This window comes from Berghia stephanieae, chromosome 5 (genome assembly GCF_034508935.2).
Source record: "Berghia stephanieae isolate SIO BIC M18660-M18661 chromosome 5, UCSD_Bste_1.3, whole genome shotgun sequence".
NCBI classification, from domain to species: domain Eukaryota; kingdom Metazoa; phylum Mollusca; class Gastropoda; order Nudibranchia; family Aeolidiidae; genus Berghia; species Berghia stephanieae.
In genome coordinates this window covers 76,715,318-76,730,190 of record NC_088364.1, presented here as the reverse complement: position 1 = coordinate 76,730,190, position 14,873 = coordinate 76,715,318, and the positions used below count along the sequence as shown (strand labels likewise).

The window sequence follows — 14,873 nt, the reverse complement described above, 5'->3', positions numbered from 1 at the left end:
GTAGTGGGTTAACTAGTCATCAAATACATAATATATTCAATCAATACCCCTTGAAACTAATTTTTAAAATACATAAGCGCAAACATACACATACACACACTTAGATAGATATTTACTTCCTCTCAAAACCCACCTTCTGTTGACAACAGCGACTGTCTCCTCATTTTCCCTGGCAGCACATGACACATGGTCTGTAAACTGTGTGTACCATTCAGATGTGTCTTCATTACATGTGTTGAGTAGTGAAGCCAAACCCTGACGTGGAAAAATAAAATAAGGTCAAATGGGAACAGGGAACAAAGAAACAAACAACAACAGAAGCATTTGAATTGCAATTTAAATCTTCACAGTCGCACAGTCTTCTCAGTTCAAAAATATATAAATTATATCTATTTAACATGCTTGTTCAACACTGCTTTGGAACTGATATCAAAAAATTAATTATTGCGTTCTTAATGCAATTCAAGCATGTTATTGGTTGAGATATAAAATAAAAGATGGGTCAAAATAGGGCGTTTTCATTCCGTTCAGATTATATTTAAACAACAGTGATGTTACTAACAAATAATCGCAGAGGTAAAATATTTTCTCATATCACATCATCTTAAGGATTAATTTGGTCCACTGGCCTCAGAATATATATATATAGTGTATAGTAATTTTTAATGGCCGCCAACAGAAAAATATGTTTTAAGAGAGCCAGGCAGAATATTTTAAAGCCAATAACAGGACGTTTAAACGAGCTGGTTGGCCCATTATAAGAAAAAGAATAAGCCACAACTCACAAGAGGTTTCAATGCACTCAGATGATCCTTCCATTTTGGGTCGTCAAATTCTATCCCGAAGGAATCCTGAGGAAAAGATTTAATAATAAATCTTTATTGTCCTCAAAAAAGTGGCAATTTGTCATTTGGTTACACATTTATAACAATACAATATTGACATAGACACACTCACACAGATGCACACTAGTAACATCATAGTCGTCGAAAAAAAAAATTTAAAAAAAAATACGGCCTCAATAACAACAATGGCATCAACAACATCATCATCACAACAACCTTCCTAATATTTTCGTTACAATCCTTCACTTTCACCATTCCCCTATAACACCATCACCATCTTCATCATAATCCATATTATATTATTTCCTGTAACAAGCTATGAGAGGGAAAGCCTGTGGTCCTCCTCACTCTCTCTCTCTCCTTTTTTCTCTCTCTTTATTTATCTATCTATCTATCTCTATCTCTCTCCGTTCTTTCACGTTTATGTCAGAAATAGTAATATCTTCATATTATATAAATAACATGCAATTTTGTTATTGTAAAGTTACATTAAATGAGATAATGAGATTTGCACATCAAATTTCCTCCCTCTTCCTTTCTAAGGGTAAGAATCTTGTCCTTTCTCTCACCCCCCCCCCCCCCCTCTCTCTCTCTCTCTCTTTGTCCTCTCTTTCTCTTTATGTATGAAGTAGCAGATGCCATTGTCCTCAGAGAGTATTTGGTTGCCTTTTCTAATATTTGTTTTTCTTGCTTTTGTTATTTTTTGTTTTGTTGTTTTTTTTAAACATTCTTTAAATCTGAGAGTTTGATCCAACGGATTGGAAGGATGGGGGTCCTGAAACCTCAGCTGGTAGAGTGTTCGCTTCACTCGCAAAGGGACTGTGATCAATCCTGGAGGCAGTCGAGATTTTTTTCACAATCGTGGATAGCTCATACAGTTGAGGCACGCTCTTCCCGGCGAGGCAGAGTTGTCATACTAGTAAGGTCGTGGGTTCAAACCCCCATCACCCCCGCGAAATTTTTATTCTCTGTTGTCTTCTGGCACTTTCTTACTCATTTCATCTCTTGTTGTTATCAACATAAGTGCCTGCTCCACGCACTTTTCCTACACTATCCATGCCAACATTTGACCGTACATAAATTCCAAATGAAGACCTACCTTTCCCGATTCCTGTGTCAAATCCAAAACTTCAATTTTGCTTCCTTGGTGTCTGTCTGTGGCAGAAGAATTAAGGGGTGCCCTTTTTAATTTTTATGGGATCATAATAATACCATCTTCAAAATGGATTTAAAATTCATAAAATTCTCATCTGAGGATTAACAGGTGCTAATACCAACAGAAATAATTTCGATTATTATTATTATTAAAATTATAATTATAATATTTGTACATCATTTTGAGCACGTTTAGTGGATATTGTGTGATATAAAAACTCAAGTTTTAGTTTTATTATCATTATGACAATAATAATAATAATAATAATAATAATAATAATAATAATAATAATAATAATAATAATAATAATAATAATAATAATAATAATAATAATAATAATAATATCATTATTATTAATAATAACATTATAATTATTATCTTCATCATTGTCATCGTCATCGTCATTATTATAATCACTATTTATTATTATTATTATCAAAACCAAGCTTTTCCCAATTCGTAACAATAGCTGACCTAATCTTGGATAGAAAGTACAAAATTAGATAAGACATGATTCTAACTCTATAGGTCCATAGTTACTAATTCAAACTCATAATAAACTCAATGTTACTATATGAAAGTAGAGTATGAAGAAACTCATCATCCCCATACCCATTTTAGACTTGGACCTCTTTCTTGGCTGATGGTGCCCTCTTTTCCCTGCCTTCACCTCTCCACCTCCTCGCTCTGCTTTCTTGGCCCGTTTAATATCTTCTGCATCCTTCTCATCTTCCTCTTCCTTTTTCTCGGGCACCCCGTCTCCTACTTCCTTTTCTCTCTCCGAGCGATATTTGTCATTAGATGAAAAGAAGAAAATCTTTTCTGCTGAAGCATTGGGCCAGGATAGGATGCCCTTCTTATCAATGCAACAAAATGCCTGAGAACAAATAAAAAGAGTTTGTTGAAACATTCTAAGCTTGAGAAAATGTGAAACAACAAAATCTTTGAAACCTTGAGAATTATATTTAAATTAGAAGGAAAAATTGTGAGCTTTTATACAGAATAAAATCCCTTTAAAGTGTTCAAAGCATTTTACAAGGAGTACCAAGCCAACAACTACACTGAACACGTAAGAACAGACATGAAACCTGTTAAGGTAATTAACTTTTTTTTCAACAGAGACAAAGCTGCTACAAGATAGGTACCCATTTTACACCTAAGTATGATGATAGTGAATGTGAGTAAAGAGTCTTTTCCAAGGACACAACTTTGAATTACCATTCAAACTCAGGACCTAGGGGTCACAAACCGAGTGTCATACCACTCAACAACAAAACATTGTATTCATGATGGAGTTGGATTCCCCAGTAAATTTAACCACAAACTCCACATTCTGCCAAAAACTAGCAAAATTTCTTTTTTCTATTTCAGCCAGATTTTTTAAAATTCAAAATTCAATTCAGAGAAGACTCATCCTAAATTCATCCCATTATCACATATCCACTCACCAACGAAAGAGTGAAAATGGAGAGGCTTCGTATGGGAACAAAACAGACAATGGACGTTTCGGGTACAAACCCTTCGTCAGGACAACATTACACAAGTTAACGTGGAAAACAAATGTTAATTTGTGTAATGTTGTGCTGACGAAGGGTTTGTACCCGAAACATCCATTGTCTGTTTTGTTCCCATACGAAGCCTCTCCATTTTCACTCTTTCGTTAGTATTTTCACGATCACTGGCTTCAGGCAGTCCCTACCGTTTTCTACACATCCACTTACCGTGACACTACCCAGAGTGTGCAACATCTCAAATCGAGGACAAGGGGAAGGTTCTACACTGATCATGGTGGTCAATGCCTTCTTCAACACCTGGATGCACAGAGTGGAAGCCGTCGCATCCTCCACAGAGATGTCACTGCAGCTGCCGATACTGGAGATACTTTCTGGAATACACTGGGGATTTCAAATTTCAAAATAAGATTCTTTTTGCGCATATAAAATTGAGCTTTTATATAGCCCAATATCCACTAAATGTGCTCAAAGCGCTTTACAAGGGGTCCCTGACCAACAGCAACATTTAACATGTAGAACGAGACATGACGCCTGTCAGGCGATATTACAATTTTTCTCCGGACAGAGACAATGCTGTTAATGGCTAGGTACTCATTTTACACCTGATGTAAAAAATATATTACTAAATTCCAGATAGAAGACAGAGTTATCTCTGTCATGTATCTGGAATTTAGTAATATATCTATGTCTTTATTGTTTTTTGTTGTTGGCTGAAGAAGGATTTTGAGCCTGAAACGTCCCGTGTTTGGTATTTTATTCTTTTTTGAAGCTGTTTTATTCATTTTTGTTTATTACTTTTTACAGTCCACAGCTTCTAGCTGCCTAGTATCACTTTGACGTCTGTTATTGTGGCACCTATTGGGTCAAAGGCAATAATGGCAACAAGTATTTTCGTCAGTAACTCTTACTGTAAACTGACAAGCACAACTTACATTGAGAGATCTGTAGATCTGGCAAACTTCGTAGACATGAGCCTGGCCGTACGAGTTGACTGAGATCCACATCAGGGGAAACACAAGGGCTACCAGCGGGAACACACCTTGAATCTAACCAAAATAAAAAGGGGGATGAGGATGAGGATGGGGGAAGGATGGTGGATCAGGTGAGAATTTGTTAAGTTAAGATGTTCTATTGCTGTTTCTAATAAAATATTGAATAAATGAGGCAAAAGTAAATTATTTTTTGTAATTATCTTTACATTATAAAAATAAAATAAATAAATAAAATTCCCTTTATTCATCCCCAAGGGGAAATTTGTCTTTAGGGTCTATTCCAAGGGAAGACTGGAATAACCCAGGCGTCAGCCGCAGTGCAGCGCCGCAAAGTGAGCTAGGGCTAGGTTACTTGCTCAAGGCCACACAACGCAGCGGCGGGTGATCGAACTCGTTACCTTTTGGGTAGGAAGCAAAGACCGAACCGCTAAGCCATGCTGCCCCTTTTAATCATAATCTCTAAACTCACATAATTTAATGACTCTTTAATAAAAACTTGTTATAGGTGAATTTGTCTTGAAAGTATTCATAGCAAGATAAATTCCAATACTCTAGAAATAGACTACTACCACTTCAAATATCTTATATATATATATATACCACTTACTTACTTACTTATCCGAACCAGCGACCACCTGAGCTCTAGCCCTTCGGTCTATATATATACCACAAGAACTTTCTATTACTGCTTCCAATGCTACATAGATTAGACTAATAAGGCCAAAATGGTGCCTATAGAAATCCAATGTTTTTAAATTAATCACAGATACAATCATTGATCTGCAAAATGTTCATTTCAAAATTTAATGATCTGCAAAATGTTCATTTCAAAATTTAATGATCTGGAAAATGTTCATTTCAAAATTTAACGATTTGTTAAAGTTAAACTCAAATTATTAGTTACAGAAACTTTAAATTTGATACTTCAATCTGAAGCAAGATATTCTACGGTGAAGGTAGGAAAATGGAAAGGTTTTCAGTTCAATTTTCTCATTTTATTTATTGTCATAAACAAAGACAAACTTAAATGATATGTTTAAAATTTATATTATTCTTTTATGCGCAATAGATTTAAAAAACTATAGATCTAGTCTAAAATACCCCTACGGCTATGTAGTCTTGTGGTATGACACTTGCTTTCGGATCGAAAGGTCCCGGGTTCGAGCCTCACTCAGAGCATAGTTGAAGCCTTGGAAAAGGCAGTTTACTAACATTCTCTCACTGTACTCAGGTGTAAAATGGGTACCTGGCCATTTACAGCATTGTCTCTGTCCGAAAAAAATTGTAATATCGCCCAACAGGCGTAATGTCCCGTTCTACATGTTAAGTATTGCTGTTGTCCAGGTATCCCTTGTAAAGCGCTTTGAGCATGTTTAGTGGATATTGCATTATGTAAAAGCTCAAGTGTTTTTGTTGGGTTTTTTTTTTACCTGCAGCAGAAGCAACATCTCCGTCCAGTGAGAACCTTCTGGATCAATCTGGAAGTATCTCACTAGATTGATGACCAGAAAGGCAACCTAAAAGGGGTGAGATATTGTGGTGGGAAGTGAAATAGAATTGGATAATCATTTCCTTCACTCTGAATAGGACGTTTTTTATTCAATCAATTCAGAAGAAGGCAACCTAAAATGTGTGAGATATAGAGATGGGAAGTGAAAAAGAATTTGATAATCATTTCCTTCACTCTGAATAGGACGTTTTTTATTCAATCATTTCAGAGAAAGGCAACCTAAAAGGGGTGAGATATTGTGGTGGGAAGTGAAATAGAATTGGATAATCATTTCCTTCACTCTGAATAGGACGTTTTTTATTCAATCAATTCAGAAGACAGGAAGAGAGACCTGACACGAATGAAACCAGATCTATAGGCATCTATAGATGCAACCTTCTCTTAATCTAAAATATCACAAGCATTATCGCATTATCATAAAACAAGCTTTCGACTTGATTACAGAGACCATTGCTATGACTTTTTATATTTACCTTTATTTCAACTTTTTTTTTTTAATGTAGAAATGAGATATTCTAGACACAAGAACAAAACATAATTTAACAACTCTCGACTGAGAATTATTGTCATTTTATTATATAGATGGTTTTGATACAACGTGTAATTATTTGCAGGTCTGATAATCCAATTCATAATGAGCTCATTGTTGAAATGGGAATCTCAAAAGATGACACAAAATATAGTCCATTACAACAACTAGGTCCATAATCAGGTTCGGATGTCAGACCTGCATATATGTACACATCGTTTTGATAAGATAGATAAGAGACATTCAGAGACATTTGTTGAGATATTTGTACTGATGGCAACACTCACCAAAGCCATTGGCAGAAGTCGCCTTTCCAGCCAAATGTTACAAATGGCAATTCTCTCATTCTCCACAAAACTCAAAGGTCTTTTGATTCTATTATCCAGCATTACTCTGATGATAAAATATTAAAATTTGCACTCTTTATTCCAATATACTGTGAAATAAATCAAATGCTTAGAATTAATGTTCTTTTGAATACCAAAATATATAAAATGAACCAAAATTTTATTAAATTTTAAACGTGATTTTAAGTACTATATGACAGCATCGTAGTGTTTGTCTATTCGACAAAATACTAATATATAAATTTGTGAAAAAAAAAATTTTAAATAAAAGTTACATATTAGAATATATAGTTTTGTCAATGTAACCAACAATATTTTAATAATGAAACAAAATGGGTAGAGCAAATGTAGAGCAGAATCATCATACCTTAGATTTTTCAATATTGGTGTCTCTTGAAGTAAAAACCTCTCATTGGTGAGAGGAGTCCTTGGTTGAGGTCCAGATCCTTCATTAGATTCAAATTCTTTCAGAAATATTTCTTCTGCTTGGAGAACTTTTCCGTCCTGGGGGGTAGAAAATATTTATCATTTGCAAGGGGAAATGAACTTATGAGCAAAAATAAGTTTTAAATAATTAAGGTTTAGATTATAGAAATCTCTCCAAAATAATATGAACATTAAAAAAAAACTTTTGCTCATTCTTAACAGTATTAAAAGATGATTAAGAAAAGTCTAATTAATTGCTTCCTTGAGCGTATTCACATATGAGCATAAGTTATGATAATTATGTGAGTGATGAGGGGAAATAGAAGATGTTGGTCTAACACAAGTACTTATCACCAGATCTCATTAAGATCAATTTACCATAATATCAGTTCTATGTTGGCATAATGGAGCTCTGTGACCCCCTCTCCCTTTCACAATCCCTCCATAACTAATACACAAATTTGCACACAACAATCTAAACCATATACATCATCATCAAATCAAACCACTGTAAAATGACACAAAATGTAGTCAAATAAGACCCACTTTCAAAGACTTGCATGTGCCAGGAACTGAGAAGCCAGGCCTCATGACTATGACATCATCTTTGACTAGCAGGGATGTGGGCATGTTGACGACACATCCATCACGCACACACCACTGTAAGGAAATGCACGGTGACATGGGCATGTGAAGATCAGGGTATGAGGCACTTGACATGGATGAACAATTGATAAATTCTGGGAAACAAATGGTGGTGAAATGGAATCATAAATCACGTTGTTTTACTAAATAAAATTGTTTGCATTTAAATTTAAAATTAACAAGGAGAGTCTCAAAACCTATATGTAAATATTTCAGAGCATCATCAATGGACGGAAATGTAAAAAATAAAAAGACTAAATTGGAATGACAAAAATTTTAGATTTAGCATCAGAGTTTTTACAAAGTCAGGCTTTTTAAAATAAATCAATTATTCTCCATCATATTCATAAAACATTGACCAAACCTATTGATATGAGTAAATAATTCCTCAGATTTACCATTAAAAAGCAAATTAAAATGAAAATACTCGGTGAGCATAAACCCAACTGCTGCTGTATGAACTGAAAATACATATGATCTACTAGGATATTCAATTTAGCATCGTCAAGTAAATAAAATTGGAAAAACTTGGTGTTAATGTGAATAACGACTTAATTCAAAAGAAAACCAATACAAAATTCAGATGAAATCCAGCCAAAGAAAAAACAAAAAAACAAAAAAGCAATGATAATATTGATGCTTATTACTCACCATTTATCTTTGCCAAAATGTTTTTCTTCAAGCTAGTGAGAATCGAAGACAATTTTATTGATTGTAAATACATGACCCAAAGATTCATCACGACAGTAAACAGAAGGAAAAGGGCTTCAATAACAAGGCCACCAATTGTCCCAGAGGAAAGTCTGTAAATGGCAAGAGAAATCAAACATAATTCCTTTCGTCTAAAATGAAGATATAAAAGAGGAAATTTGACTGTCAGAATTGGGAATTTTTAAAATAATTATGTTGGCTACCATGAGTTGATCTGAATACCCGACTGAATGGTTAAATCAACAATAGATAAGATATCAAGGACATGGAAAATATGAGAGTAAACACTACGTGTGTTGTGTGTGTGTTTGTATTTGTACACGTACAAACATGCGCCTTTGCTTTTGTCTTGTCTTGTCATTAAGTCGCAACTTTGTGCATCATGATTGTAAATGTGTGAAAACAAATGGACGTGCCGTGCCTTAGCCTTCACATTGATTTTATCAATTCATCTGTCAACTTCAATTTGGCCATTAATATTTTTTATATTTTCGGGCAGAGATTTCCATATTCCGATGGTGCTTGGAAAAAACAAGTTGAGATTAGCTTTAATACGTGACTGGGGGACCTGGTATGAGTGCTGTTTTCTTTCATTTGGAATAAGGTTATCAATTGGAATCATTGTCAGTCCCAGATGGGCCTTATAGAGGACTTTGGCTTTTTGGATTGCATGCATGGGTGCCAGCATAAGAAGTGCTGAAACCTGAAACTAAAATCTGGACACTTTGGCAAACCTGAAAATGTTCCTATTGAAAATGCGGCCTAAACTTTACTTTTATTTCATCACCATTTTTAGCTATACCATTATTAAATGATTAAACAGCAAACATATTGACACAACGAAGAAATTAATTTCATTTTAAAACCAACTTATAATACATAGTACACTGAAAAGGTGGCTGAATCACGTTTTCGAATTTTTACCGATGCTATTAGGTTATTGTACTCAAAACACTGAAACCGGAGGTATTTGACTTCGAGATATCACGAAACCGGAATTCTGGCTTGAACCGGAAAACTGGCACCCATGATTGCTTGTCTTTCATGTAATGGCAACCAGTAGGCTCTTAAGCATTTCATTGACACTTTCAGTCCTGTGATTATTACAAACAAACCTACATGCTCAGTTTTGAAGAATCTCATGTTGTTCCATCTGCTTTTTACTCTTGGGGTCCCAAATGCATGCATCATAATCTAAAATTGACCGCACAAAGACTTTATAGCTACATTGCTTTGTGGGTTTTTTTTTTTTTAATTACTCAAAAATCTGTGTTTGGTTGGTTTAATAACATTTTTTAAATAATAAAAATTAAAAAGTACAATTTGCATGTGTATATTTGTCCCAACAAAGCCTAATCCTATTTTAACTTCATTTTCAATACAATACTCATGTTATAGAACCATCTAACTTCCTTTGATATAGACATCAAATTCTGTAGTCCCAAGAATCTGTTTCTAATACTTTAAACAAAGAGTCACATTTTATTATAAATGGGCTCTCCTTGATACTCTAAATGATAAACTGATATAACCTTTCTATCAAAAGAAAACTAACACAAAGTGGAACTTGGGTCGCGTCAAAATTGGGAAAATGATTAGATTTTGTTAAATGCGGAATACCCCTACTGCCTTTTAACAGCACTTCCTCTTTTGCTCTTTTATATTTGTTAGTTTTTTTTTTATCCTATGTTACCTTTGTCCACTGGAAATCCCAGCACAGACCAGGAGAAGGATGGCCATGGAAACCACGGAAATGAAAGACAGTATAGTGTAACAACTTGAATTCTTTCGTAAATATGACACAGGTTGTGTCCAAGGTCTTGTGTGGAATATGCCATCATATTCCTTCACTAATGCTTCTATTTCCGAATGTAATTTCCTTAATCCCTGATCTGTTGTCAAACCGTTCATTGTTTGTGACATCTATATTGCGCCTGTTTGAAATAAAAACACAAAATAAGTAAAGTATAAAAGTTTCAAATGAAATGCCCTATCTAGAAATCAAAATATATCAATGTATGAGTGAGTCTCATCCATAAATATGACAATGCAAGCATAAAACGAACATATTGATAACATTGAATAGCGACGCACAGTTACACCTATGTGATGAATTCTTTTGATATTTATTTGTTTCATGGCAACGTTTCACTCATTTACGTATTAAACGTTGTATGATTGTTCGTATTAATGAATGGTATGTACTTCAAACTTTAACGTTTAGAGTTCTGCTTCAAATCCTCGGAAAAATCGTTCGTATCAATGTTTTTGTCTCAAGGAAATCGAAATGGCGGCGGCCTTGTTTACTTCCGACACAAAAGTGCACCACTAATTTCATCTTATTTCGCGATTTGTTGATTGAAGACCTATCCTTCGCTTAATATTATATAAAGCATTGTATGATGATTTAGAATTACAAAGAGGCATCAAAAATAATAAACCATCCTGTTGATGAAGTAGAAAGAATTCATGGAAAAGCAATAGAAAGGAAAGCATTCTCAATTACCAACAATAAAAAAACATATTTTATACCATGAATTTGATATTTTGCCATCTGGGAGAAGTTTTTGTCAGATTAAATGTGGAACTAACAAGTATAAATCAACGTTCGTTCCATCAGCAATAAAAATGTTGAATATTTCATATGGTACAGCAAAACCAAGGATTGATGCGTTGACTGATTGACTGATTAATTTGTTTAATGTTAGGCTAGATGAAGTGACCAATTGATAATGATGATAATATTTGGTGTTGAATTGCCAAGAATGTAACGAATTGAAAATGAAATGAAAATGTTGATGTTGTGTATGTCGCATGCGTGAAAGAAAGAGAGGAAGAGAGAGAGAGAGAGAGAGAGAGAGAGAGAGAGAGAGAGAGAGAGAGAGAGAGAGAATGGGTAGGAGTGAGGTGTCTGTTCAATGTTATAGTTATCATATAACGTTATGACAAGTGTAACTAAATGACAAATTGCCATATTTGTGGACAATAAAGATCTATTATTATTATTATTATTATTATTATTATTATTATTATTATTATTATTATCATCTCTAAAAAAGGCAAACAAATTCCATCATAAGAAGGAACCTAGGCAATTGTTCACAAAAAATAAAAGAAACCTGTAACAAAATGCTAATACAACCCATCGTTAAGTATGCCTTGGTCATTTGGGACCCTACGAAAGAGTGAGATAAGAAAATTGAAATGGTGCAGTGCATGGTCACTGTTGATTACCGAACAACCATATAAGCGTAACTGGCATTGTTAAGAACTCGGGGTGGACAACAATCGAGGAAAGAAGAAAAAGAGATAAAGTAACAATGTTTTTTTAAGATGAGCAAAGGTCTGGTAGAAGTCTAATGTAACAAACTCCAACTAAAATCAACAATTTCAAGAACAAGGGTCATGACAATACTTTACACCAAGCTCGAAATTACAGAGTCATATATAAATCCTTCATGCCATCAACAATTCGACTTTGGAAAAACATCACAGAAGACGCGGTTGAAGCACATGATTTGGATCATTTTACAAGAATCTTACAATTTATATCCCATGTCATGCTGAATATTGCTTATGTAAAACATGTGACTATACACCAAAAGTGGACTGCTAGTGCTGGTAAAGGAAGAAGAAGAAGACATTATTTAATTGATGGAATTTAAGATTTGGGTCCCTGAAATCATTATTATTATTCCATTCTTTAATGTAGTGAACTCTTTTCTTCTTTGCCTTACTGAATGTAATTAATGAGTAATGTGTAATGTACTGAACTCTTTGTATTTAATTGCTGGGGCATCAATAGTAACAAAGAGAACTATGCTGTTATGGGGCAGCGTGGCTCAGCGGTACGGTCTTTGCTTTGTACCCAAAAGGTACCGAGTTCGATCACCCGCCGCTGCGCTGTGTGGCCTTGAGCAAGTCACTTTGCCCTAGCTCACTTTGCGGTGTTGCACAGCGGCTGACACCTGGGTTATTCCAGTCTTCCCTTCAGTCTTCCCTTGGAATAGATCCCAAAGACCAATTTTCCCTTGGGGATGAATAAAGGGAATTGTTTTGTTTTGTTTTTTGTTATAAAATGTGAAAGATGTTATCGGACAAGAAATCTCTTATCTTACAGTGCTTGCTTTGTGGGTTAAATCTCATCCATGGATGTAATAGTTTCTTTTTTTAACTCTTGTCAGTTGATAGAGAGGAGAGTTTGCAATTTTGTCATGCCACCCAGTTTGAAGTTGAAGCATTCAAATCAGTTTGCTTGTGAGAGTTGTATGTAAAGAAGCGTACCAGGTTGTCACAAAACCCCCAGTGGGAAAGCATGCCAGTTTATCAGATGCCCAGTTTATCAGAGGCCCAGTTTATCACAAGCTGACCCTGCCTCGACTCTGTCCTGTGCATGATGCAAGATATCGCTGACACTCTCAAATATTATTTTTCAATTTTTTTCACGAAAGAACATTCATTGCTGAAATTTATAGTAGAGAAATTTGCTTTGAGCTGCATAAAAAAAACAAAAAAACAAGCCGTATTGAAATTATGGAGAGGGACTATCTCTACATCACCAATTTGATGGATGAAGTGGCACTTCTGACTCAAGTCTGAATAGTCTCCCGTGGTCGGACTCAAAAGTCCAATGTGTGTGCACAATGAAACACAGTGCGGCAGTGGGCAGAAAACTGAAAAAGAAATATAAGAAGAATTAAGAAGAAATTCTGTTTTGCTCATTTTAAAATGGCTCATGACTCCTGCCTCAGACTGTAGAAGGATTGTTGCCTGTCTATCACTATTAGAATATGTTAATTTTTTTAAAAATTGACCTGACTTTGTTTGGACATCGCGCTGTGTTGTTACAAAGCTTTTCCTTTAGACCACAGTCATTTTAACTGACTTTTGTTACTTTTGATCAATGATTTTGTCTTTCTTATCAAATAAAGTTTCTATAATAATTGTTATTTTGACTTGCATCAATTATCAATATTTAAAAAATATAAAATGAAAAAAATATATACGCCATGGAAGACTATTCAGACTGAGTCCAAAAAAATCTGTTGATTGCACATGCACATTGGAATTGGAGTCTGAATAGCCAGGGGACACTATTAAGACTCGAGTCCGAATAGCCGCAGCCTTTGAAGGAGGAGAATGAAAAGCTTAAGCTGTAATTATTACTGTCATCTACACTCATACTCATACTTAAATGAAACAACAACGCTACCTTTTATACTTTTATTTATTCATGCATGAATCTTCTCTTTTAAGACATACTTGTTTCTTCTAAAAACGTGTACAGATCAACACAGTTTTTATTTGAAAACATGTTCATGGCAACTGGAAATTATGAGAAGAAACTAAAGTTAAAGGGCTGAAATGAATGTAGACATATACAAATATTCTTGAGGAAAACAAATAAACTGGTATCTTGATTCTTGATTTCTTATGCAGGACAAAAGAAAACTCTGGTCGTACATCAAACAGATGTATAGTCTAACAAAGAAAGGAAAAGTAATCATCTAAGGCCTACATAGGCTAATCTGGAGCCTATGACAAACTGGGTCTGCTGACAAACTGAGACAGTGACAAACTGGGCAGCCTCCGTATCTAAATAAAACGAGGGAGTGTACTACTATTACTTACCCTCAACTCCTTTTTAATTTTAAACCACTTTAGCCGTGGGTTGTAAAACGTCATAGGTTTAGCAATTATTAGGATGCATATTAGATAGTAAATATGAGGTTGGAGGCAAAATAAAAGAAGTCTCGCTCGATAACTCACTTTCACTTTGTTGAAGAACCTACTGCACTGCAAAGAACTGGGCACTCATTTCAATCTTACGCTGACATCGTTTGTTTTCACTAAAGGCATTCTTTTGTTAGTACTTCTCGAATGCAATGACATCAGGTGTTTGTACCAAACAAAATAAGCCTCTAACAAGTGACGAGTACCAACCAAGGACTATGAACTGAATACAGTATAATATAGCGAAAATAATGATAGGGATCTGCAACCTTATTATCGTAAATAACCGGTTTCAAGTTGTTATGAATGGCCAGTCTAAGTATAGAAACTAATCCGTGCCTTGAGCCAAAGCATATTGATTTTCTTTTCTGTTCCCACCATTTGTATATCCTCATATATTGTAAAACAAATTCAAACACCATGAATAAAATTGATTTAAAAAGGGTTATTAGATTCAATGCCTCC

The 14,873-nt window shown here is 34.8% G+C and overlaps 1 protein-coding gene across 6 annotated transcripts in view; it reads right to left on the bottom strand.

Annotated features, from left to right (window-relative positions):
- LOC144973632 (transmembrane protein 94-like) overlaps positions 1-14,716 on the bottom strand; it is a 59,079-nt gene extending 44,363 nt beyond the window's left edge. For 4 of the 6 annotated variants that reach the window (XM_078916304.1, XM_078916305.1, XM_078916303.1 and 1 more), the window contains exons 1-13: positions 14,445-14,688; positions 10,369-10,609; positions 8,616-8,767; positions 7,866-8,059; positions 7,261-7,397; positions 6,834-6,939; positions 5,938-6,024; positions 4,448-4,561; positions 3,723-3,896; positions 2,614-2,878; positions 1,945-2,000; positions 786-851; positions 134-255 (exon numbers count right to left, since the gene is read on the bottom strand). In XM_078916304.1, the coding sequence (XP_078772430.1) occupies positions 134-255; positions 786-851; positions 1,945-2,000; positions 2,614-2,878; positions 3,723-3,896; positions 4,448-4,561; positions 5,938-6,024; positions 6,834-6,939; positions 7,261-7,397; positions 7,866-8,059; positions 8,616-8,767; positions 10,369-10,598 (1,703 nt within the window). In that variant the 5' untranslated portion in view covers positions 10,599-10,609; positions 14,445-14,688. Of the gene's footprint in view, positions 1-133; positions 256-785; positions 852-1,944; positions 2,001-2,613; positions 2,879-3,722; positions 3,897-4,447; positions 4,562-5,937; positions 6,025-6,833; positions 6,940-7,260; positions 7,398-7,865; positions 8,060-8,615; positions 8,768-10,368; positions 10,610-13,234; positions 13,349-14,444 lie in introns of all 6 variants that reach the window. The other 2 variants (XM_078916301.1, XM_078916300.1) reach the window with 2 other exon arrangements.
- Between the last annotated feature and the right edge of the window lie 157 nt (positions 14,717-14,873).